General features: G+C 33.0%; 1 protein-coding gene across 1 annotated transcript; it reads right to left on the bottom strand.

Annotated features, from left to right (window-relative positions):
- Window positions 1-3877: 3877 nt before the first annotated feature.
- On the bottom strand, window positions 3878-7854 carry LOC120073058 (uncharacterized). Its single transcript, XM_039025659.2, is given in 3 exon segments — window positions 3878-6079; window positions 6082-7181; window positions 7641-7854. Coding segments are annotated over 2 exon segments (2868 nt in total). The 5' UTR covers window positions 7147-7181; window positions 7641-7854; the 3' UTR covers window positions 3878-4276.
- Window positions 7855-25615: the final 17761 nt, after the last annotated feature.

Genomic DNA, 25615 nt, shown 5'->3' with positions numbered 1-25615 from the left:
CGATAGCAATAAAAAATGAAAAAGATAAACTATAAATTTGGTCCAGTGATTCGAATAAGTAAATTGAGTGTTGATTTATGGCATATAACTAGAATTTAGTCTTATGATAAAATTTTCGCAAATAATTTTTCTCACAAAGATAAGTGGGTTTTATCAAGAACTATTTATAAGTTTTATCAAACTATAAAAATCAAATTTTAATTTTAAATATTAAATTCAACTTTTTCAAATTATAGGATAAATTTGTAATTTAAACAATTTAAAATTTTATAGTATTAACTACTTTTCCAAAAATAGTAGAATGGAAGCTCTGAGGCCACAGCTTAAACTCTGATATACTAACTTTGTGTCTAATATATTCTGACATATTACTTCTCTTCATTGTTGTTGGTTTCTCTTGTTGAATTGAATGTGTTTTCTTTTTTGCATATTTTAAATGAAATGTATACCTGATTTGTTATATTATTAAAAGAATCGAAACGCTAATAATACTGATTATGCGTTGGTATACTTACAATGATACCTCTAAGATATATATTGATTTGATATATGTGAAAATTTGGAGGGTAAAATTGGAGTAACCTAAAAATAAAAAATAATGTTTAAAATTTTGTCAGATTTGGAAAACTAAAGAATTGTTGATATATTTACAAATATGACAAATATTTTAGCTACCTTTTAAAGAGGAAAATTAGAGCGTATGGCAAATTTAAGGTTTCATTTTGAAAAATGACAAAACTATCTAAGAATAAGATTTATGGCATGACATGCACATGACCACAAATTTTCTAAATTCTTGATTTGTAGAATAAAATGAGTCAAGTTATGTATATAGAAGAATTACTGATTTTTCTCAAAAACAACTGCCCTCATGTAGTTAACATTAATCTCCATATTTTATTATTAATTTAGATTTTATTTAACCACTTTTCGAATTAATCTCACATAAATTAAATATCCAGATTTTTCTATCAAATTAATATTTTAAATATCCATGTATTATTAAATTTTATTTTATCTTATCAAATTTCAAATTTATTCAAATTTTTGAATGGTTTTTCATTACTTTTTACCTATTCAATTTTATTCAAATATTTGAAATGTTTTTCATAAATTTATACCTATATTCTTAATAAATTAGTTGTATATTTCTCATATCCTTGAATGATTAAATAGTTTTATATACTATTTTTACTATTATTTTAATGATTTTCATAATTTTATACATATATTCTTAATAAATTAGTTATATATTTCTCATATCCTTGAATGACCATTTTTTTTACATGATATTTCTTTTTTTCAAATTGTCAAAAAATATTCTTCAAATTTTTTTTTTTTTTTTTTTATCAATTTTAACACTTATCATATTATTATAGTTATGTTTATATACAATTACACATACAAATTATCATATTATTATAGTTATGTTTATATACAATTACACATACAACTTATCATATTATTATAGTTATGTTTATATATAATTTACACATACAGCTTAATTATAATGTAAACTTATGAGATTTTAATCATAATTTTTTTTTGCTTCGTTAGTATTAAAAAAAAATTATATCTTCCTAATTTTTCTTTATGGTTATTTATCCAAATATTTTTTTTTTCATCAGATTTGATTTTATCTTATTCATGGTCGATTTATTTATACATTTTCTTATCAAATTTGGTTTTATCTTATTATTTTTAGTTTATTTATACATTTTGTTATCAAATTCAATTTTTTGTTACCTTATTTTTTCAAATTGATTAAGTTTTATTTAATTCTTTTCCATTTTTTTTTTATATATTTAGGGATTTGTATTCTTATCATGGTTTAACTATTTTTCTATTTCATATAATTTGTTTCTTTTATAATATTACGTTATATAATTTATTTTTTTAAAATATAATATAATAATATATTATTAGTATATAAACAATAATATTCCGAGATCTTATGAATTTAAATTAGTTTTCTCAAATGATTGAATTTCGTTTCTTTTTTATTTTGTATTTTAGTGTCAAAACTAATATAGTTGAGAAGATAATCCATTAAATTTTATTTGAATTTTTTTAAAAAAATATATATATATAACCCTACGGGCTACTATACCACCAGCAGGTTAAAAATGTGTTTTTTCCTTTTCTCACTTTTTTTGTTATCTATAATCAGCAACCATACAACTCCATTATATTATTTTTCCTTTCTTCAATTGTTTCTTATTCTTTGTGACAGTGTATATTGTGATCGCGAAAATAACCGAAGGAAGAGGTGTGCGTGAAAAAATTCTCAAATCCCTAATTTCTTTTTGAGAGGAAAATCGAAGGAAGAGAAGAATATAAGATTAGTTTATATAAGACGAAGGTGAAAGGAAATAAAAATTATGGGTAAATTTTCTTAACATAATAATCGTTTTTCAAATCCCTAGTTTTCTTTTTTTTTTTTTTTTTAATTTGAGTTGTTGATGGTTTTGGTTTTAATTATTTTTTATTTTCTATGACGGTGTGTATTTGAAATTTTTTGCTTCAACTTTTGAACGTTAGGTATTTACATGTGAGAGCAATTTTGACAATTTATCATTATTATTTTTATTATTTAATTCGATTTTACTATTTTCACAATTTTGAAATTTTTTTTTGCTATTTTTCCAAATTAGACCTCTAAATTTACTATTGATCTGGCCCTTTTAAATACTCTCTTAATTATTTGCATGGCCTGGTTTGACTTTATTGCTGGTTTGGCATTGGCCTAAACTTCCTAATTTGATTTTACTCTCAAGTTCCTTGCTATTAATTACTTGGTTGCCTTTTCTCAAAATAATAATAATAATAATAATAATAATAATAATAATAATACTAACAATAATAATAATAATAATAATAATAACAATAATAATATTTGGTTGCCTTTTGTTTGCTTTCACTTAATAATTATAACATGGTATGGTATATACCTATCTTTTGCAGGACAATTATGAGTAACTGATTAAATGAATTATGAAAACCTAACCAACATCTGAATTAAGATCGTAGCGAAAAAAAATCATAACAAACTGAATTTTGAATCAAAGAGAGACAAGAGAGGATCGGAGTAAATAAGGAAGTTGCCAATCTGGTCATATCCTAAACCAAGAGGTAAATTCGAGTCAACGCGAAAAAAGGAAAAGAAAAATGCAAAGGAAATTTTTTTAAAAAAATAAATCTAACCATCCGCCTAATGACCTGAACTTTGATTATTCATATAAGAAATTTATTATAAATTCCTAACTTAATTTGAATTATCAATGGTTGTCAAAGGTCATAGACGCATAGTTAGATCTGTGGCGTTTGATAATCAAATATGTAAAAGTAGAGCATAAGGCAAGTCAAAAGAATATGATGCCTTGAAAAGTGTAGTCTCTTAGCTGAAACTTTTTAGAAAGAAAATTGTGTTAAGAAATCTTACTAAGAAAATATACCTTCTTATTTCTATATAATGATATGATATGTGTTGCCTACTTTAAGTGTTAGCACAATTTAATTAAATTTTGAATAGTAAAAAATAAATAATCTAAATGTCTAACAGAGACTTCGCATCTTATGATTGAGAAAACAAAAATTAAGGCAGAGATTGAATCTAATATTTAACAATAAGTCTATGTATCTCTCTCTCTCTCGACGGCAATCTGTCGATTTCCCCAACCCATTAAGTTGGAACTTAGCTACAGTTTAAGGTAGAGGGCAGTTGTTTGTTTTGCACCTCAAGTTCAACCTCCAGTTTACCTTCTCATGGTTAAACTGTTGTTTTCTTCGATTTCATTTTAGAATCTTTAAGCTTTAGTTGGGTTTTCAGCTAGCTCGCCCTTCAAATTTCCATCTGTGGAGTTTCTTTCAGCTGATGGATACAAAAGAAGTTGAGATATCATTCTATTAAATATAGACATGCATATGATAGGGAAAATACTGATACCGAGGTGTTCCACCAAGCAGCATCATGAGATTGTCCAACAAACATTAAGGAAGGAAAAAGAAGATTACAAATGTATCTACTAAATTTGACTCTCACAAGACCACTCCATGAACTAATCTGAAGCATCCAATGCTCAAAAATCATCCTAGCTTTCCAAACTCTTCCAGCAGCAAAAACAAGAAAGATACATATGCAAGTATATATATATATTTTTTTTCTTTCTTTGCTTAAAGGACGTGTTGCTGCATTGAATCAGAAAAAATCAAGAACCTTATGAAACGGAAAGACAAACAGAACGACGAAAATTCCTTATGAAGAGGATATAAGATGTCACTCTGTGGCTGTTTCATCCTTGTTACTCCCTTCCTTTCTGCTTTCGGGTAAGGTATCCAAATCTGTGCGAGCATCCTTCTCCTCCTGAGGTAAAGAAGATCCTGAAGAATCACCGGTATGAACCTGATCCTCATTGTTGTTTGTATCAGAAAATGTGACATCCTCATTGTGGGAATCAAATTGTTCTTTCAGGTGATCGTTATAGCTTCCGTTGCTTTGATCAATGTTCTCATTGTCATTCTGTCCAGCACCAGCACCTTCGATAGTGCTCGAGGATGCATCATTCTCTTGGGAGTTTGACATATCTGAAGAATTATCATGGTCATTCTTTTGACCTGAAGAATCGTCATTCGAGTTACTGTGACCAGCATTTTCATATTCATTATGGCTCACATGTCGATCTGATTCATCAGGCTCAGAAGTATTTGACTCTTTGGATACTTCATTTGAAGTATCTGTATTCTCAGTGGAAGTTGAATGTGATGGACTTGAATTTTTTTGTTTACTGCTGAGAGATGAATTGAAATCAATTTTTTCTTCAAGTGCAACATTCTTTGAAGTAGAGTTATCTCGTTCAAGATTGATGTTGTCTGCAGTTTCATTTGTTGTAATTGTATCAGAAGTTTTCCCGTTAGAAGCAATTGAATCATCCTGGTGCTGGTCATTCTCCTTGGACACTGGCTGCTCTTCATTGTTATTAGTCACTTTGTCTGGTTCCTCAGATTGGTTGTTTCCATTTCTTTCAGCTTCACTTTCATTTTGGACTGACTCATTTTTATCAGAATCAACAGCTTCGCTACTCGTCCTTGCATCCTCATGCTGAAGCTCATGGTTTTCTTTATTTTCAACTGACCCTACCTCATTTAATTTTGCAAAACCATTCTGCCCATTTCCAGTGGCTGTATTTTGATCTTCGTGTACAGCACTGGAAGCATTATCCCCTTTGTATTGGTCTTCTCTTGCATCATTATTACTCCTGTCATTCCCATCTTGAACCTGTTCTTCAGCTGAAACTACACCCTTAAGACTACCTTCCTTTTGTTCTTCCTTAACTGTCTTGTTTTCATTATTCTCCTCCTTGTTCTCATTACTGTCGTTTCCCATTGTATCCTTGGAACTTTCCCTGGTCTCACTGGTGTCCTCTTTGGTTTCTACTACATTAACATCCCCTCTGTCCTTCTCCTTAGTTTCTTCCTTCTCATTGTCACCATTCTCCTTCTCTCTTTCTCCTCCATTATTGCTATCTTTTTTATCCGTCTCTTCACTTCCCCTCTCTTCTTGATTTTCCTTTTCTTTGTTTTCTTCATTCTTCTCTTCTGTTCCACTCTCTTTACTCTGACTTCTCTCCTCATTTTCCTTTTCTTTTCTGTCTTCAGTCAACATCTCATTTACCTTATCTTTACCTTCATTTTCTTCTTGATTCTCCTTTGCTTTGCTTTCTTCATTTCCATTCCCTTGATTCTCCTGCCCTTTGCTTTCTTCATTTCCATTCCCTTCTTGATTTTTCTGTCCTTTGCTTTCTTCATTTTCATTCACTTCTTGATTCTCCAGTCCTTTGCTTCCTTTGTTTCCATTCCCTTCTTGATTTTCCTGTCCTGTGCTTCCTTCGTTGCCATTCAGTTCTTGATTTTCCAGTCTTTTAGTTTCTTCGTTTCCATTCAATTCTTGATTTTCCTGCCCTTTGCTTTCTTCGTTGCCATTCATTTCTTGATTTTCCTGCCCTTTGCTTTCTTCGTTGCCATTCACTTCTTGATTTTCCTGCCCTTTGCTTTCTTCGTTGCCATTCACTTCTTGATTTTCCGTTGCCCTTTGCTTTCCTCGTTGCCATTCACTTCTTGATTTTCCTGCCCTTTGCTTTCCTCGTTGCCATTCACTTCTTGATTTTCCTGCCCTTTGCTTTGCTCGTTGCCATTCAATTCTTGATTTTCCTGCCCTTTGCTTTGCTCGTTGCCATTCAATTCTTGATTTTCCTGCCCTTTGCTTTCCTCGTTGCCATTCAATTCTTGATTTTCCTGCCCTTTGCTTTCCTCGTTGCCATTCACTTCTTGATTTTCCTGCCCTTTGCTTTCTTCGTTGCCATTCACTTCTTGATTTTCCTGCCCTTTGCTTTCTTCGTTGCCATTCACTTCTTGATTTTCCTGCCCTTTGCTTTCTTCGTTGCCATTCACTTCTTGATTTTCCTGCCCTTTGTTTTCTTCGTTTCCATTCACATCTTGATTTTCCTGCTCTTTGCTTTCTTCGTTGCCATTCACTTCTTGAGTTTCCTGCTCTTTGCTTTCTTCATTGCCATTTAATTCTTGATTTTCCTGCCCTTTGCTTTCTTCGTTTCCATTCTCTTCACTTCCTCCCCCTCTACCCTCTTCATTCTCTTCACTCTGGCTCTTTTGAATAATCTCTTCATTTCCTTTGTTATCGTTTTCCACTTCTTTGTTCTCTTCATTTTCAGTCTCTTTGCTAACCTCATTGCTCTCCTCTCTCTCTTTCTCTATATCCACAACAAAAATTTTATTCTCAGTTTCCTCCTGAACTTCTTGTTGATCGTGAAACTCATCATTCCCACCGCCCTTTTCTTCATTATCACTTTCAGACATACCCTTTTCTAGTTCGTTCCTAGTTTCTTCTTCATCTTCTTTGTGGCCCTCATCTGTTATGATGTTTTCATCAACTCGAGGATGGAGGTCTTTCCTCCCTAGTTTCACAACATCATTAAGTTTTGTGCTCTCATTGAAAGTAGCTTTCTTACCACGAGAATGCTGAACTTGGTAAACGAGCCAGACGCAAACCCCAAGCAAAAGAAAGATTTGTAAAGCATGCTTTACCTTGAAGCCTTTGGATCTCTGACTCCTTCGAGGAGATGACCTAAACATTATGAATTTCAAGCCTTAATGCTTCCTCCAAATCCCTGCCAATCGAGAAAATTCAACGATCCTCATTTAATCGATAAATATCCACCGTAGAAATAAACAAACAACCAAAATGCGAACCATATTTGGGTAACGAGTTCCAGATTCATAGTCTAACATAGAGATCATAACAAATTTATATCCCCAATTTCCACGAAAATACCACAGATGTATTCATTACACATAATTGTCATTTATAAACAGGAAACACAGCAGAACTTAAATCAATCACACAAGTTCAATTTCTCCATTCCTAAACCTGCAGCTACATACTCTTTCGAGACCGAAGTAGAGAAGTAACACGGAGAACAGATGAAACAACAGAAATGTAGATTGGATTCTGGAAAATAAGAGAGATCTATAAATGGTCCTTCCAAAATAGAAACCAAGATCATATAATTCCACAAATGACCTTGAAAAACACTGGAGACGGAAGCACAAAGAAAAAGAAGAATAACCTGGAAATTGTGGGCGTCGTCGTCGATGGTGTTGGTTAATGCAAGGAAAAAGGAAAGAAAAAAGTGGGAATTCTACGGAAGTCCAACCGGAGTTCATGCAAATTTCCGTACAGAGAAAAGAAGTGAAATTTTTTGGATCTGATGAATTTCTTCGTCGGTGGGATTTGACTACTTATAAGCCAGCGCATAATCAGCTCAATCACACAGTTTAAACCCATCAATTTAAGACTTTCCTCCACGATCTTTTTTTTTTAAAAAAAAAACTAAAATTTTATTTTTCCAAATTTATTCTTAAAAAAGTAATTCTTTATTTCATTTTACATTAATTTTTTTTCCATTGTTCATTTATTAGTCTTTTCCTTTGTCATTTATCTTTACCTCGGCAGTGATATAAAAAAGAAAAAGAAAAAAGAAACTCAAGATAGCTATTGATGTTTTAAAAGCTGTTTTGTGTTAGTACGATGGAAAATGGCCAAAAATAGTCTGTTCAAGTTTTTGCTTTTAAAAACTAGAATCTTTTTTAAAAATTAATTAGAATAGTTTAGTTTTAAAAAAATCATTTTTAAAAATTATCTATTGATTTGAGCCTTTTCGATATATTTCGGTCCATCTCGGCCGTTACACCAATTCTATTAATTTTTTCAACCATCCGACATATTATATAATCTTCTAAAATCTATATTGTTAAATTTCTACAAATTCAATCCAATATTATATCAAATATTTATGTAATCTTTCAGATTTTTAACATAATTTATGTTCCACAATTATATTGAATTTTTGAATTATCTAAATGGTTTTCAAGTGGTTGACTTCTAATTTTTAAAATTTGAGAAAAAAACAAACTTTGCAAAAGAATAAGTAAAAATGAGAAATATATAGAATGTCGATGTTAATTTGCTAAAATCTTTGTGTTAATCTACCCAAGATTAATATCCATGTTTTATATATTTTTCATATCTTTTCTTTTTTTTTTGCAAAATTTAATCTGTCCTAAAATTTTAAAAATTAAAATGCAATCACTGAGATCCATTTGTATAATTGACAAATTCATTTGAAAGTTGGAAATTCATATAATTGTGGAAACATAAATTGAGCTAAATATTTGAAAAATTATGTTATAATATTTGGTAAAGATGAGTTAGTTACGAGAAAATTTGAAAATATACAAGATTTTGTATAAGATTTGAGAAGATTACATAAAAATTATTTTAAAAAATTAACCAAATCACTGGTCGAGACAATGCTCAATTGATAAGTTACAAAAAGTTGAATTGAAATTGTCAGAAATAATACTATAGCACCTTTTTGAAAACTCGTCAAACTAGTTTTTCCTAGTAATTAAAACTTAACTTTTTCTAACTTATCGACGGTTTTGGGTCTTACATAATTTTTTAAATCTTTACCCTAATTTTTGTTTCCACGATTGTATGAATTTCCAAATTTTCAAATGAATTTACCAATTATGATTTTTTAGACGGATGTTAAGTGCATTATGATTTTAAAATTTTGTAAAAGATCAAATTTTGCAAATAAAAAATTAAAATTTGGAAAAATATAAAGAAGATATAAAATTTGGAAAATTGCCTAATATTGAGAAAAATTTGAGAGAATCTCAGCTAAGTGCTCGAGATTTCACCGAGAAAGCCCAAAATAATTAATAAGTAAGAAAAAGTTAAATTTTTATGTAAATCTCTGTAGACAATCTTGTTCAAGATGGACTGAGAAAAACTCTTGCAACGAGTTTTTTAAAAAATATACTAGTTTTGGAAGATGAAAACTTGAGGAGGCTATTTTTAGTAATTTTTTATTTTTTAATTAAATATCGGTGGTCGATCTCGCCCGAGATAGATCGAGAGAAAAACTAGTTAAACGAATTTTCAAAAAGCATGCTAATTTTGTAGAGTGAAAACTTGAATAGGCTATTTTTGACCATTTTCTTAAGCCATATGTTGTACCTTTTTTTCTCCTAAAATGTGTGTAAGATGGGAAATGTGTACTATGGTTTAAATTTTATTTTAAGTCATAAAATTTTGAGATTGTTCTAATTTAATCTCTAAAAAATAGAGGCGTACATCAGCCAATACCAAAACCGACATCGAAAACCAACTAGAAAAATTGGTTGGCAGTCGACCATTGGTTTTTTGTCGGTTTCCTTTTTTTTCTTCTTCTTCTCCTTCTTTCCACAATCAGATCAGAGGTCAAAAGAGTTGAATCTACTTTTTCCATCAAGGAAAATTGTGGAAGGAGAGCAAGAGAAGAGGTCATTATGGTGGTGGAAATGAGAGAGGAGGAGGGAGATGGAGATCAAATTGGGAATGTGAAAAGGAAAGGCGTGGTAGGATAAGAAAGTTGAGTATATTAAAAAAAACAACTCATATACATCATGGTCAGTGTTGATTTTTTATGGGAGAACCGACCATGACCTATCACAAACCAAACAACGTTAATTTGATCAGTTTCGATCGATTTTTGGTACCTTTATATATATCCCTACTAAAAATTTTCAAGTGATATTTGGTTTTCGAACTTTCAACCTTGCTCCATCTTATGATCCATAACTTTTCAAAACTTCTAGCTTAACTTTATGAACTTTAAATGTAACCCTTTTTTTGGTGCAACTGATGGAAGATTAAACCTCGTATAGGTATCGTTGAGCTAACCTAACTTGGGTGGTAACCATTTTGTTCCTTACTTTTATTTTGATTTTAATAGATGAATATTGTGGATTTAGTTGTGTACTAGTCTATAAATATAGACATGTATTCAAATCACAATAAAACTTAAACAAATATTATGAAATTTGGGGACCATCTAAAACACATAGTTGTATCAACTTACATGCAACAAGGTTCATAAGAGGAAATTGTCGGAAATACTACTATCAAATTTTCACTTTTCAAAATTGACACGCTTTCTGAAAACTCGTTAATCTAGTTTTTCTTGGTTCATCTCGAGTGAAATTGATTACCAAAATTTAGTTAAAAAATTAACATTTTTCTAACTTATCGGTTGTTTTGGGCATTCTTGGTGAAATCTCATAGTATTAATACCGACATTCTACTAAATTTTCCAAATATTATATAATTTTTCCAAATCTTATACCAAATCTTATATCTTTTTAAATTTTTTCCAAATTTCTATTATTTCTACCAAATCTTATATCATATTTTTACATATTTCAAATCTTCTAATATATGTTTTCACCTATATGAATTTCCAAATTTTCAAATGAATTTACCAATTATGATTTTTCATATGGATCTCAAGTGCGCCCCGTGATTTTTAAATTTTGTAAAAGATCAAAATTTGAAAATAAAAAATTGAGATTTAAGAAAAATATAAAGAATCTCGATGTTAATAGCGAGAAAGCCCAAATATACCAAGTCTCATGTTAATTTTGCACAATATATATCGAGATTATTTATATCTCTCAAATCTTAATTTTTTTTTTTTGACAAAATTTGATCTTTGTGCTGAAAGATGTGAAGAATTAAGTAAATTTTGATAGAAAATTTTGAAAGATTACATAATATTTAGAAAATTGATAGAATTTTGGTGTTAACAGTATGAGATTTCATAAGGAAAGTCCACTACAATCGATAAGTTAGAAAACTAGGAGATTATTTCTAACAATTTTCCGTTCATAGGTGAATCAGTATCAAGATTTCGTTTTAAAACTATTAGCGTATATTTTTCATGTATAGTAATTTTTTATATGTAATGATTAATATAATATTAGAAAATACTGAAATCAAACTGATAGGAGCAGGTTTGAGTTTCACTAATTTTGAGCATGACGTACGTTGATCAATTTAAACCATTAACTTTTAATTTCTTTAATTTTGAATCTAAACCTTCATAAGTGTTGCAATTTTAAGTTGCGATTCAATATTTGACAATTTACCTACTAATTATTTAAAAAAAAAAAGCAAATTACAAAAATTACCCCTAAAGAATGGTGGTAGTTGCAATTATACTCTTAAACTTTTAATTTTAAAAATTGAGCTCTCAAACTTATACAAATTTAAAATTACACCCTCAAACTTACATAATTATATAAATTATAATAATTTTATAAGTTTCAGAATTCAATTTATATCATTTGTGGGTTCACTTTATATAATTATTATAAGATTAAGAGTCCAATTCTAACACTTTTAGACGTTTAGGGGTGGTTTTTGCAACTTGCCCAAAAATATTGTAAAATTCTCTATAAATTCATTAATTTCAATAAAAATGAAGTTTTTACAAAATAATAATAATAATAGATTAAATAAGTAATTTACTTTTAGAAATACTACATAATCCAACGATTTTAGTGATTTTTTTTAGTAAACACAAGATTTGATATCCCTTCAGAGTTCAAAATTATTATATTTTCTACTGTAACAAACAACATAATTCATTTTAAGAAAGCCGAAATACAGGGTATTTTTAAGATCCCTCCAAGAACCTCATTTGTGAGGATTTACCGACAGATTCTCTTGTTGCTTCCCGATGGATTCTTGAAGACTGCCATGAACATGAACACAAAGGAGATACTCACTGACTTAGAACATCTGAGTTTATCTGGTGAAGAAGACAAAACGTTAAATCAAGTACGAAAGTTTGCTAGATTTTTGTTACTCATACGAAAAAATATGCCATGTCACTAGAGACTGTAAATTGAATCTTGACAATCTTAACTCATTGAAAGACTGTTTTCTCCAATTTAATCATGCAAACTACTATATTATAACATTTATAATATAAAGATGATGCATGAATTAAATGCATAACTTATGGTGGGTTTTAAAACTATATGACATACATTATGGCATATAATATAAACATACATCACATATACATTCAATAAAAATTGATGGACCAGGATAATATGCCTCAAAACCGGAAATTAAAAGCTAACTATTACAAAAGAATTCGAGACAACCAGTTCGAACAGGTGAACCGGGTCTTGAACCGCCCGCCTTGAAGCCTCGTCACTTGATCGTGTAGCAATTCCATCAGATCGTCGAGTAATGCACATCGAGTATAAACGATCGTGTAGCGATGATCGCGTGGCTAAGGACAATGCGATGAGCATGAAAGTCCATGCGATCATGTAGTGCACATCGTGTAACGCATGTCATGCGATCATGTAGCTAACGACTATGCGATGAGCATAATAGTCTACACGTAGCAAGCGTCGAGTATTGTATACCGAGTTATCATTTACCCCAAGCGTCTAGCGATCATGTAACCAAAGCAACACAATCGAGTAAACTCTTTACTTGATCGTGGAGGATTAGCTATGCAGTCGTTTAGCAAATACTACACGATCGAGTAGAATATTTCTACACGATCATATAACCAAATCTAAACGATCGTTTAGCTTAAGCTACACGATGCAGCCATCGATTCGTCTTCTCCTTCAAAGCGAACAACAACTCCTTGCGTCTGAAGCTTCTTCACGAATGACTCAAAAACATAAATGAATAAAAACTCGATTGCAAGTTAATATGCCCAAAAGCGTAGGGGCCCTTACAAATTAACTTTTGTAATAGTAAAGAAAACTTAAAAGAGAGACAATTATCCTAAAAACGTCCATCAACAACATCCATAAACACACTTAACACTTAAACGCATTGCAGAATACTTAAAACCCACCAAGACTGTAAATGACATTCAATATAGTAGCAGAATTTGGAAATCAGAACAACCTGTCTCTGATACCAATTGAAGGAACTCTAATTATAGAGGACCTATGAGTGGAAACAGATCGTTCAAACTCCATTGTGAAAGAACTCATACAAACTCCTTACAAATTAACTTTTGTAAAAGTAAAGACAGCTTAAAACAGAGACAATTATCCCGTAAACATCCATCAACAACATCCCAAACACACTTAACACTTAAACGCATTGCAGAATACTTAAAACCCACAAAGACTGTAAATGACATTCAATACAGTAGCGAAATTTGAAAATCAGAACAACCTGTCTCTGATACCAATTAAAGGAACTCTAATTATAGAGGACCTATGAACGGAAGCGGATCGTCCAAACTCCATTGTGAAAGAACTCATACACTTATAGTCATATCAAATAGACTATGCATTAAATAATAAATTAGAGCATGTCACACCCCACACCAGATTACCCTCCTAACCTGGATGGAATGGTGACTGCAGTAGTTACCAACCCTTTTGCTGGCACTTACTGCCCATCTTACTTGTTAAAGTTTGCTCAAACCCTGAATACATACATATTAACTCAGAACTTAACACATTCACACTACAGGGTTTCGCAGCATTGTTTATTCATGGATATTACAACTCACTGAGCCCCATCAAGAATACTAGTCTCTGACAGACACATATGTACTAACTAATACAGGTCTTCAAATACGCTTCCTTCAATCTATTCCTTTGAGTGGCAGAGTAGCAGCAGAAAAGTCCTTTGGGAACTGACCGCTACCTGAAAAGGAAAATATTTGAAAACGTGAGCTAGAAGCCCAGTGAGTGACTTAATAAAACATAAATCTCATGCTTAAACTGAAAGCTCGAAAACATAATGTTGGAACTAAAATATACCAAACAACCGTGTACATAAAATCTTTAAAACCATTGTATCTGAAACCTGAATCTTAGCTGAGAAAGGACATTCATCGCTCCAATTCCCAGTGCCAAGCCATGGCCAAATGAGACCTCTACTTCGATCTCTTCATACTGAACTATGGCTAGGAGAGATCCCTACGTCGATTTCTTTAAATATATCGATGGGCATCTTAAGCAATTTCCTCTAAACATTAACATTGATAACTACTCTTAAACACCATTAAACATCATTATTCCCTAGTTGAGAACGAGCATACATCGCTCTAGCTCCCAGCATTTGTTATCGGTTACGAGACCCATGCTTCGGCCTCTCTTTGCTGGTTTATGGCCTAGGAGACCCATACTTTGACCTCTTCTTCAGAACTACCTACATGCACGTGGAGGTTTCTATGTACCGTCAACACTTTAGGTACATTTATTCATATACCTTTCTTACCTTCAGTATTCCTTTTCATTGTGTTTAGGAATACTAACGCATGTACTTTGGCAATCTTAGGTATTTAAACATAGTACATCAAGCTTCACTCAACCTTAGTTTTAACCCTAACACATGCTTCATACTTTATAAAATAAGTTGGTTTAAATCATGTTGAACTAGCTTGTAAAACCATTAACATGCGTTAGACATGGAAAACATACTTGGAAAACTCATACATTAGTAACATTATGCGTTGATCATGCTTTCAATCATAGAAATAAGTTGCTTGGAATCACATCAAATTTAGCATGAGAATAACCTTGCTCAATCCCTCAACGTCGTATTACTTACGTGCACGTGCTCATAACTGAGTACTGTCATACCTTAAGTACTTAACTAGGATACTTTCTCATTGTCCTTCAGTATCCTTAGGTACTTATCTAGGATACTTTATCGTTGTCCTTCAGTATCCTTAGAATACCTTCTCATTGTCCTTCAGGATCCATCATATAACTATCCTTAGGATACCTTCTCATTGTCCTTCAGGATCCATCATATAACTATCCTTAGGTACCTTCTCATTGTCCTTCAGGATCCGTCATATAACTACTCATAAACATTTAGTTGAACACTAAGGCTTAGTGCTCAAATCATCATACTAGTTCATCCATCATACTAATTCTTCATAAAAATGGAGTTACTAAAACATGCTGAAAGTATTTGGACAAGATAACATATTTAAATCATGTCAATTTCCATGGAAAACATGTTTTACTTAGCATGAGAAATAGCTTCAAACATACATTGCTTGGTACTTCATTTAAACACTTAGCATGAGAAATAACTTCAAAGAAATCATAGTTTCTAAATCATTAAAACATTATATCATCACATAGTCACTCACAGCTCGTCGGGGCTCTTAACGGGTTATACGCCTCTCTTAGCTCTTCTTGGCCTGAAAGGACATAATTCCCAATTAAATCCTTAGAATTCTTAGCAAAATACCTCAAATAGTTCATTTACTAAAGGAACTTTCATCAACAAAGACAGCATTGCTAGCGAGATAATCATAATGAGTGAATTCATCCCTCATGAGCGAGATCCTTATGAGCGAGATCAAGCTTTTCCTAGCAAACTTTCATCCAAGCGATACTCACCTTACCAGTGAGATTCAGCTCAATTTCTAGCAGATTTCCTTCTTGAGCGAGATCATCATCACAAAATTAACGAGATTGTCATCCTGAGCGAGATCCTCATCCTCCACATCTCGCTCTCGCTCTTCACGGTGAGCTGTTTGCTTGTTCTTCCCAAGCAGCTATCTGCTTCTGCATAGATTCTCTGTTTCAACTTCAAAAATTCATAACTCAAAATCCTGAACTCTTTTCAAGAAACGTCATTCTCTTTCTTATCTCAAAATTTCAGCCGAAAATGCTTTATGGTTTGGCTTGAAGCGTCCAATCTTCATTGCGAGTCCTGATTAATTTGAGATTTTGCCTCTTCTGAAAATTCCTCACTTTTTGTTCTTTTCCTGCAATCTTTTTCCAATAAGACAACTTCGAAAACTAGATTCTTCCAGCTTTCAAATGGCACCAATTTCACTAAATTTGCTCATGTAGATTGCCGAAACCAACCTTTCGAAGTTCCTTTTCCTTTTAATCTTCTTTTCAACTCCCGAGTTCAAGGATTAACCGCCACACCACCCCATATTTAGTGCCTCCAGCCAAAACCAATAAATGGGCCTCCTTATTTAATATATTTTTCCTTTCCTTTCTCCACAACTCCTATATATAACATGGATTTTTACTTATTAGATATTTAATATATCATTCCTTTGGCTAAACGTACTTGTCTAGGAAATTTAGAATTCGGGGCTTACATAGCATGCTTCTTGAAATAAATACAAAGGTTAGAGAGACAATACCTTTGAAGAACACTTTATTCAAGTATATCCCTCGATCGTTCACTAACGCGTCAAATAGCACGAATGCAACGAGCAAGACAATCTCCTTCGAACAGCGACGAGTAGAGAGACAATACCTTTGAAGAACACTTTCTTCAAGTATATCCCTCGATCGTTTACCAATGCGTCGAACAGCACGAATGCAACGAGTAAGTCAATCTCCCTCGAATAGCAAAGAGTATCAACTTGATCCTTGAATAGATTCAGACACTACCACTTGATTACCTTGGTATTCTCAGTGTGAGAATTCAGGAGTAGTGGGCTCTGGCTTATTTTGGTTAAAGGGAAGATTTAGAGAGGAAGAGAAGAACGATCGAGTAAACGAATGAACATATCATGTAGAAGATGGAAGTCTATTGCATAGATTGGATACTTGATCGTGTAGATAAAAGCATTATCATATACTAAACTCGATACTATCGTGTAATCACTTGATAGTTAATAATGAGCCGTGTGAGATTTTTAAAATCAAATTCCATTTTATCTCAATTTTCCATAAAACCATATAACTACCCACTAAGGATGGTTATTGGAGAAAAAGAAATTTAATTAAATTATAAATAAATACAATAATTACCTTATCACATTATATTTATTACCTATAGTTTTAATATTGCAACATATACAATACATAAACCATAGTTATTTTTCTCTTTTTATGGAATTTAATATAAATCATATTTATATTAAATTCAATGACTATGAATCTAATTCATAGAAATTATATTTAAATCATATTCAAATATTAGTTCCTCTAATCAAATAATAATGTATCGAATACATCGTATCAATTATATCATATATAATTGAATTAATTGAATTATATCATATATAATCAAGTTCCCTCTTATTAATTTGAACATTTTAAATTAACCCAAAAATTGATTCTCAACTTGAATCCATTGAGCTACTAAGGGGACCTTATGGACTTGTAGCTCGAAGCTCCAACGGTACGTGAATAACTGACTAAACTCTTTAATTACATTATCCATCATTCGTTAACTACCGGGCACTCCACTAAAGACCGACAACTGCACTCTTCACACTGCAGATATATTTCTGTATCCATTGGATATAACCAATCAACAGCACGATGACTCTTCACAAATTGCTCGTAAGTACAGCTGGACCAATTTACCGTTTTGTCCCTATAATTACATCTAACTCCTTAAGTACCACCGATCCCTCTAATGAAAAATAGATCATAGTCATATTATGACTAAACCCCTCTTGAGCCAAGAGAGGGTGCAGCGTCACATTGTTCAAGCCCTAGAATTAGCCCTTAAGGGAGCAATTTATCTATTTACCCCTACATTGGGGAATGAATGAATTTAATCTTGTGTAACTGAGTTCTCAGCTTCCTAATCAGACGAATCCCCAAATTGGTAGACTTGTTGAGTCGACGATCTGACTACACTCACCCATGCAAATCAAATGACCGTTCTCATAGGCAGGAGTTCACAACTCACTCAGGATTAAAGTTATGTTACCTATAGTTATCCTAGTGAAATGAAAGTCTCAATTATGAATGCCGTTATATAACGAGACTAAACATTTTGTGGTCCGGTCTTATAAAAACTCCTTTGTATAGAATATCCCCGTTCGAATGTCTAATACACGAATGATCAGGATCAGATCATTTGTAGCACTTTACAATATTTGTAGCACCTACAAAGTGGGCCATACTCGTAGTGTCACAAGGATAAGGTATCCCTCCTTATCCATATACCACATACCATTTAGGTTATCACTTAAAACATGATCCACTTGTATATCTCCACATACATGTTTAAGTTACAACGATAAATGATAACCATGGATCTTAGTTTATTGGTTTGTGATTAATACAACTAAAATATCTCATATTTCTTATACTGGAGTGAATAAAATATCATATATTATAAATCACAAAATGTTTGTTCATACAAATGTCTACAAACTACAGAATCCTACGAGATTTAGGGCATCAACCCCAACAGAAACTCTAGCCATCGTTGACAGAAATTAGCCGCAGGTCCTCAAGCTACATCAAAGGTAACAGTCGGCGACTCTATTGCTAAAACAAGTGGAGATGCCGCTAATGACATTCACACCTCTGTCGTACAGGCTGCCGTTGATCGTTGGACGATGGTCAAAACGATCCTCAAGTATCTTCAATGCTATGTAGTAGGGATTGTCAGTCGTTATCAGCCTAATCCAGGATTAGATTACTAGATGACGGTCAAAACGATCCTTAAGTATCTTCGGAGAACAAGGAACTACATAATCGTGTATGGAGATAAGAATTTGATCCTTACAAGATACATAGACTCTAACTTTTAGACTGATAGAGATTCTCGAAAATCGACATCAGGGTCAATGTTCACTCTAAATGGAGGGGTTGTAGTTTGACAAAGCATCAAGCAAGGATGCATCGCAGACTCCACTATGGAAGTTGAATATGTAGCCGCTCTTGAAGCTGCTAAAGAGGCTATTTGGCTGAGGAAATTCCTTACAGATATGGAAGTTGTTCCAAATATGTCTTTGCCGACCAGTCTTTATTGTGATAACAGTAAGGCTGTGGCAAATTCAAAGGAACCTCATAGTCATCGTAAAGGCAAGCATATAGAACGGAAATAGCATGTGATCAGGGAGATTGTGCATCATGGTTATGTAATAGTTCGAAGATCGCGTCGGAGCACAACATTGTTGATCTATTTACAAAGGCTCTCATGGCTTAAGTGTTCGAGGGTCATCTAGAGAGTCTGGATCTACGGGACATGCGGCATCTTATCTAGGGCAAGTGGGAGATGATACTGAGGTATAGAATATGCCTTAGTTAATTATATATTGTACTTGAGGACAAATGGGATATTGTTTGTAAACATTGTACACATTGTTATGAATAAAATAAGAGTTATTTTATTCATAACAATGTGTACAATGTTTACAAACAATATCCCATTTGTCCTTTTATTTGCATTTACTCATATCTAATAAACAAAGATCTGTGGTTATTGTATATAAACTTAAGCATGTATATGAGATATACAAGTGGATCATGTCTTAAGTAATAACCTAAAAAGATTTGTAGTATAAGGATTAAGGAGGGACACCTTATTCTAGTGACACTACGGATACAACCCGCTTTGTAGAGGTTTACAAGTGTTGTGAACTACTACAGATGGTCTGATCCTAACCATTCATATGGAGACATGCGAGCGGGGGTGTGTCACATCCCACCCCAGATTACCCTCTAAACCTAGGTAGAATGGTGACTGCAACAGTTACCAACCCTTTTGCTGGCACTTACCGCCTAACTATCCTGTTAACCTTTACTCAAACCCTGAATACATACATATCATCAATATACCAACATATTAACTCGGAACTTAACACATTTACATTACAGGGTTTTGCAACATTGTTCATACATGAATATTACAACTTAGTGAGCCCCATCTAGCATACTAGTCACTAGACAAACACATGTGTACTAACTAACATAGGTCTTTAATTACGCTTCCTTCAACCTATTTCTCTGAGTGGCAGAGCAGCAACAGAATAGTCTTTTGGGAACTGACCGCTACCTGAAAGAAAACATTTGAAAACATGAGCTAGAAGCCCAGTGAGTGACTTAATAAAAATATAAATCTCATGCTCAAAACTGGAAGCTTGAAACCCTAATACTGAAACTAAAGTATACCAAGAAAACGTGTACATAAAACCTTTAAACCACCATTAAACATCATTATTTCTTAGTTGAGAATGAGCATACATCGCTCTAGCTCCCAATGTCTATTACCGGCCAAGAGACCCATACTTCGGCCTCCCTTTGCTGGTATATAACCTAAGAGACCCATACTTCGGCCTCTCATTCGGAACTACCTACAACACATGGAGTTTTCTATGTACCGTCAACACCTTAGGTAAATTTATTCAAATACCTTCCTTACCTTCAGTATCCGGCTCACTTAAGCTATCAAGTTCTCGAATATAGCATAGAAAACTCTTTAGGATACCTTCCCTATCTTTAGTATCCCGTTTCATTATGTTTAGGAATACCAACGCATGTACTTTGACAATCTTAGGTACATCAAGCTTCATTCAACCTTAGCTTTAACCATTTTGTAAAATAAGTTGACTTAAATCATGTTGATCTAGCTTGTAAAAACTATTAGCATGCGTTAGATATGAAAAACATACTTAGAAAATTCATACATTAGTAACATCATACGTTGATAAACATTCATAAGCATTAGCAATTCCAAACTATCCTTCTAGCCTAGGAGAAGATATGACTGCCCTTATCCTTAGTTGAGAGTGAACTATTAGATCTAACCCTCAATGTCAACCTTGGTCAGGGAGAACTCTTTTGCTCAATCCCTCGACGTCGTATTACCTATGTGCATGTGGTTATAACTGAGTACCGTCATACCTTAGGTACTTGACTAGGATACCTTCTCATTGTCCTCCAGTATCCTTAGGATACCTTCTCATTGTCCTTCAGTATCCGTCATATAACTAGTCATAAACATTTAGTTGAAAGGATACCTTCTCATTGTTCTTCAGTATCCATCATATAACTAGTCATAAACATTTAGTTGAAAGGATACCTTCTCATTGTTCTTCAGTATCTGTCATATACATTTAGTTGAATACTAAGGCTTAGTGCTCAAATCATCATACTAGTTCATCCATCATACTGATTCATCATAAAAATGGAGTTACTTAAATATACTGATAGTATTTGGACAAGATAACATATCTAAATCATGTCAATTCCATGGAAAACATGCTTTACTTAACATGAGAAACAATTTCACAAATATGTTGCTTGGCAATCCTTTTAAACACTTAGCATGGGAAATATCTTCAAGAAATCATAGATTCTAAATCATTAAAACAGTAAGTCATCACATAGTCACTCACAGTTCGTTGGCCTCTTAATGGGTTATACACTTCTCCTACCTCTTCTTGGTCTGAAAGAACATAATTCCCGATTAAAATACTTAGAATTCTTAGCAAAATACCTCAAATAGTTCATTTACTAAAGGAACTTTTATAAACAAAGACAACTTTACTAGCGAGATCCTCCTCATAAGCGAGATCCTTCTCATGAGCAAGATCAAGCTTTTCCTGGCAAACTGTCATCCTAGCAATACTAACCTTACCAACGAGATTCAGCCCAATTTCTAGCGAAATTTCCTTCTAGAGTAAGATCCTTATCACAAAATTAGCGAGATTTCCTTCATTAACGAGATCCTCTTTCTCCATATGAACTGTTTGCTTGTTCTTCCCAAGCAGTTGTCTGCTTATGCACAACTTCTCTGTTACAATTTCAAAAATTCATAGCTCAAAATTCATCCCTCTTTTGAAGAAACTTCCTTCTACAAACATGTTTAGAATTGAGTTAAAACATTACTTTAAAATTTCAGTTCAAAATTCCTCGTCGTTTAATCTGGAGATTCAAAAATTCATCATTGGCCCCAATTCAAGCAGCTACCTGGTTGTTCAACAATTTCCAGTTCAAACTTCAAAATTATATAACTCGATTTCCAGGCCTCATCTTAAAAAGTTTCATTTTATAAGGTTGTTTATAACTGAGTTAACAATATTTTTTCAATTTTTTAGCTCAAAACGCTTCATAATTCGTCATGGAGCTTCAATTTTTCACTGATGGCCTAGATTCACCCGAGAAACAAACCCTTCGTCTTTATTTTGCCCCTCTGGCCTTATTCCGATGATTTTTTCTTCCAACAGCCCAACCATAGAAAATAAACACATAGAGCTTTTGAATGCCACTGGAATTACACAAATAGCCTAAGTAGTTTGTCCAAACCTATCCAATGAACTCGACCTTCTTGCTTATATTACCACCCAAAATCAAGCATGAACTCTCCTTGTGCCACCTGACCCACTATTGGTGATGAAAGGTTAGGATTTAGCAAATTTCCTTTTGCTAACTTCACTCATAATATTACTTCAGCACCATACCTCATTAGATGGCATGGTCTCATTCATATGCTTGTTATGCATTCCATCATCAAGTATGACCTTCCTTAGCCTAGCCGAGTTTTGTCCTACTTTTACACTTAGCAACCCAAGAGCCTATTTCTTCGTGCTTACTTCTTCTACCCTTCCTAAGACATGGCTTCATTTAGCTTATTAGAAGACATCACATTACTTACTCTTACTTGAAATAATTAGGATTTGGGTTTTACAGGGTATCCTATACAAAGAGATTGTATAAGACCGGATCACGAGATGACTCGTCTCTTTATATAACTCTGTTGATACTTGAGACTTACATCTCACCTAAACGACCATAGGTGACATGACCTTAATCTTAAATGTTTTGGGAACTTTTGCCTTTAAAGGCAGTCCTTTGATTAGTATGGGTGAGAGTGGCCAAATTACCAACTCAACAAGCCTACCTTTTTGGGGATTTATCTGATTAGGGAACTGGGAATTCAGTTACACAAGATGCAATTCACTCCTTCCCCGTAGCAGGTGTAAGTAGATAGATTGCTCCCTTAAGGGCTGATTATGGGTCTTAAACATAGTGACCACATCCTCTTTTTAGAAGAGAAGACTCAGTCATAGTAGGACTACGACTTATATTCATTAGAGGAATCAATGGTACTTAAGGAGTTAGATGTAACTATAGGGGAAAAACGGTAAATTGACCAAACTGTACTTACGAGCAATCTGTGAAGGGTTATGCACTGTTAATTGGTTGATATGGACACATAAATATATTTGTAGTGAGAATAGTACAGCTGTTGGTCTTTAGTGGAGTGTCTGACAGTTAACAAATGGTGGATCCCATGACTAAAGAGTTTAATCAGTTGTTCATGTACTGTTGGAGTTTCGAGCTACTTGTCCATAAGGTCTCCTTGGTACCTCAATAGATTTAAGTTGGGAATCAGTTCTTGGTGTTGATTTGAAATGTTCAAATTGACAAGAGGAAATTCAATTATATATGATATAATTGGTGTGATGTATGAGATACATCAAGTGGAGAATTAATGTAAATATGATTAACATTAAGTACCAGAAAATAGAAGAACTATGGTTTATATGTTTCATGAGATGAAATATTAAAACTATAGGTTATAAATATAATATGGTAAGTTGGTTATCATATTTATTTATAATAATATTAATTATTTGATAATTATCTCTTTTTCTCTAATAATCGATTGAGTGGGAGGTTATTGGTGGTTTTATGATAACCGGGAGATAAAAGGAAAAATGTCTTCCTAAAATTAAGAGTTACTATTTTCGGAAATAACTCACGGAGAAGTTATCAAGTGAAAGTGTTTCACTAAGCGATAGAAATAGAGAGACTAAATGACCGTGGAGTTTGACTATACGATAGTTCATTCAGTTGATCGTAGCTAAATGATCGCATGGCTAAGTCTATACGAGAGGCTGCCATTTACTACACGATCGAGCATATCATCTATACGATAGACAACATTCTATCTCCCACTTGTTCAATCGTTTACACGATTGTTGTACTCCAGTCTCTTCCTTAAGCCAAGTTCATACAGAGTCTACAACTCCTAGATTCTCACACCGAGAATACCAAGGTAACCATTGTGGTGGTATCCTTACTGTGTTCGAGGAGCTTTTGGTTGTTCGTATTGTTTGTGTGATGTTTGCTATTGATCGTGTTGTTGTACCGGTCATTGTGTTCGAGTGTTGCTATTCTTGGAAAATTGGAGACTGGTCGAGGGAGTTTGAAGAATGGTTCTTCAAATGTATGCATACTCTATCCCTCGACTCTATGGAAGCATGCTATAATTTCTTGTTGTGCATAATTTGTTAGTTTCCGTTCTTGTACTGTAATTGTGTATGTTCAATTTCGAATGGAATTTGGAACGATCCTTCCGTTGTTCATGGAAATCCTTATGTCTGATTTCCTTCACGTTGATGCTCACTCAATGACGATCACTCCCTTGATAAGCTAGAAATTATAGCTATAACTTGTTGGTCTCTATGGAATGACTGGAATTGTATAGTCCATGGAAAGAATATTATCCCAATTACATTGATGAGTATGTGGGTTCTTAGTTACTACAAAAAAACGAATAAATGTGGAAATCAAAAGTGGTCTCACCCCCCTTCCACTCAACAAAATGCTTAAAAGAAGAAGACCTGGTTTCCCCCTCCTTTAGGGGTTTTTACTTCAAACGTTGATACTGCATGGACTTTCCCTTCCATCTTCGTCTGGTTTGGCATATGTTATCAGAAACTTTGATGGTTCGTTAGTCGTGGTCTCAACAATCCATCTTGATATTGATTTCAAACCTCCTATTACTAAAAGTCTTGCTATATTGGAAGGAATCAAGTTCGCGATTATGGTACAAATTTCTCATATTCAAGTTCAATCAAATTGCCTTTAATCCATCTCACTAATAAATGGGAAGACTATTAAGTTGAATGAGATTGGAAGTTGGATTGAAAAAATTCAATTCCTAATTAAATCCTTTGAGGTTATCTCCTCTTCTCTTGGAATTGTAATAGAGTAGCCGATTTAGTCGCAAAGAATGTTAGAGATAAACTTTTGTACAAGGGTGTGGTTGAACAGATTTCCCCCATTTTACTTGCATTTCAAGATGCTTGTTCACACTATAGCCCATTGAGGCAAGTTTTTAATAAAATTGATCTTTTAAAAAAAGAGCATAATTCATTTGAAATATTATGAATAGAAATTTCTCAAAATGAGTTCTAAACCCACATTAAAATTTACAGTTGAAACAGCAACATTTATATAATTTAAAATAAAAACTGATTCAATCAAAAGTTTAAAATCCAATCTGATGTCAGGATCCCTTTTATTAATTCATGATTACATATTTCAACTGTAATATTAATGCGAGTCATTTTAGGGTACATACATTTACAAATCAGATAACGACTGAAATAAATAAATAAATAAATAGCTGAAAGTCAGGGTAAACCAACGATTCATAAATCACCCGGTTATAAAGTCGCCACGTGTCTACACA

Source organism: Benincasa hispida, chromosome 3 (assembly GCF_027475165.1).
Source record: "Benincasa hispida cultivar pf3 chromosome 3, pf3_genome.v1.1, whole genome shotgun sequence".
Classification (NCBI taxonomy): domain Eukaryota; kingdom Viridiplantae; phylum Streptophyta; class Magnoliopsida; order Cucurbitales; family Cucurbitaceae; genus Benincasa; species Benincasa hispida.
The sequence above is the reverse complement of the archived record's forward strand: the minus strand, read 5'-3'. Positions and strand labels throughout refer to the sequence as shown.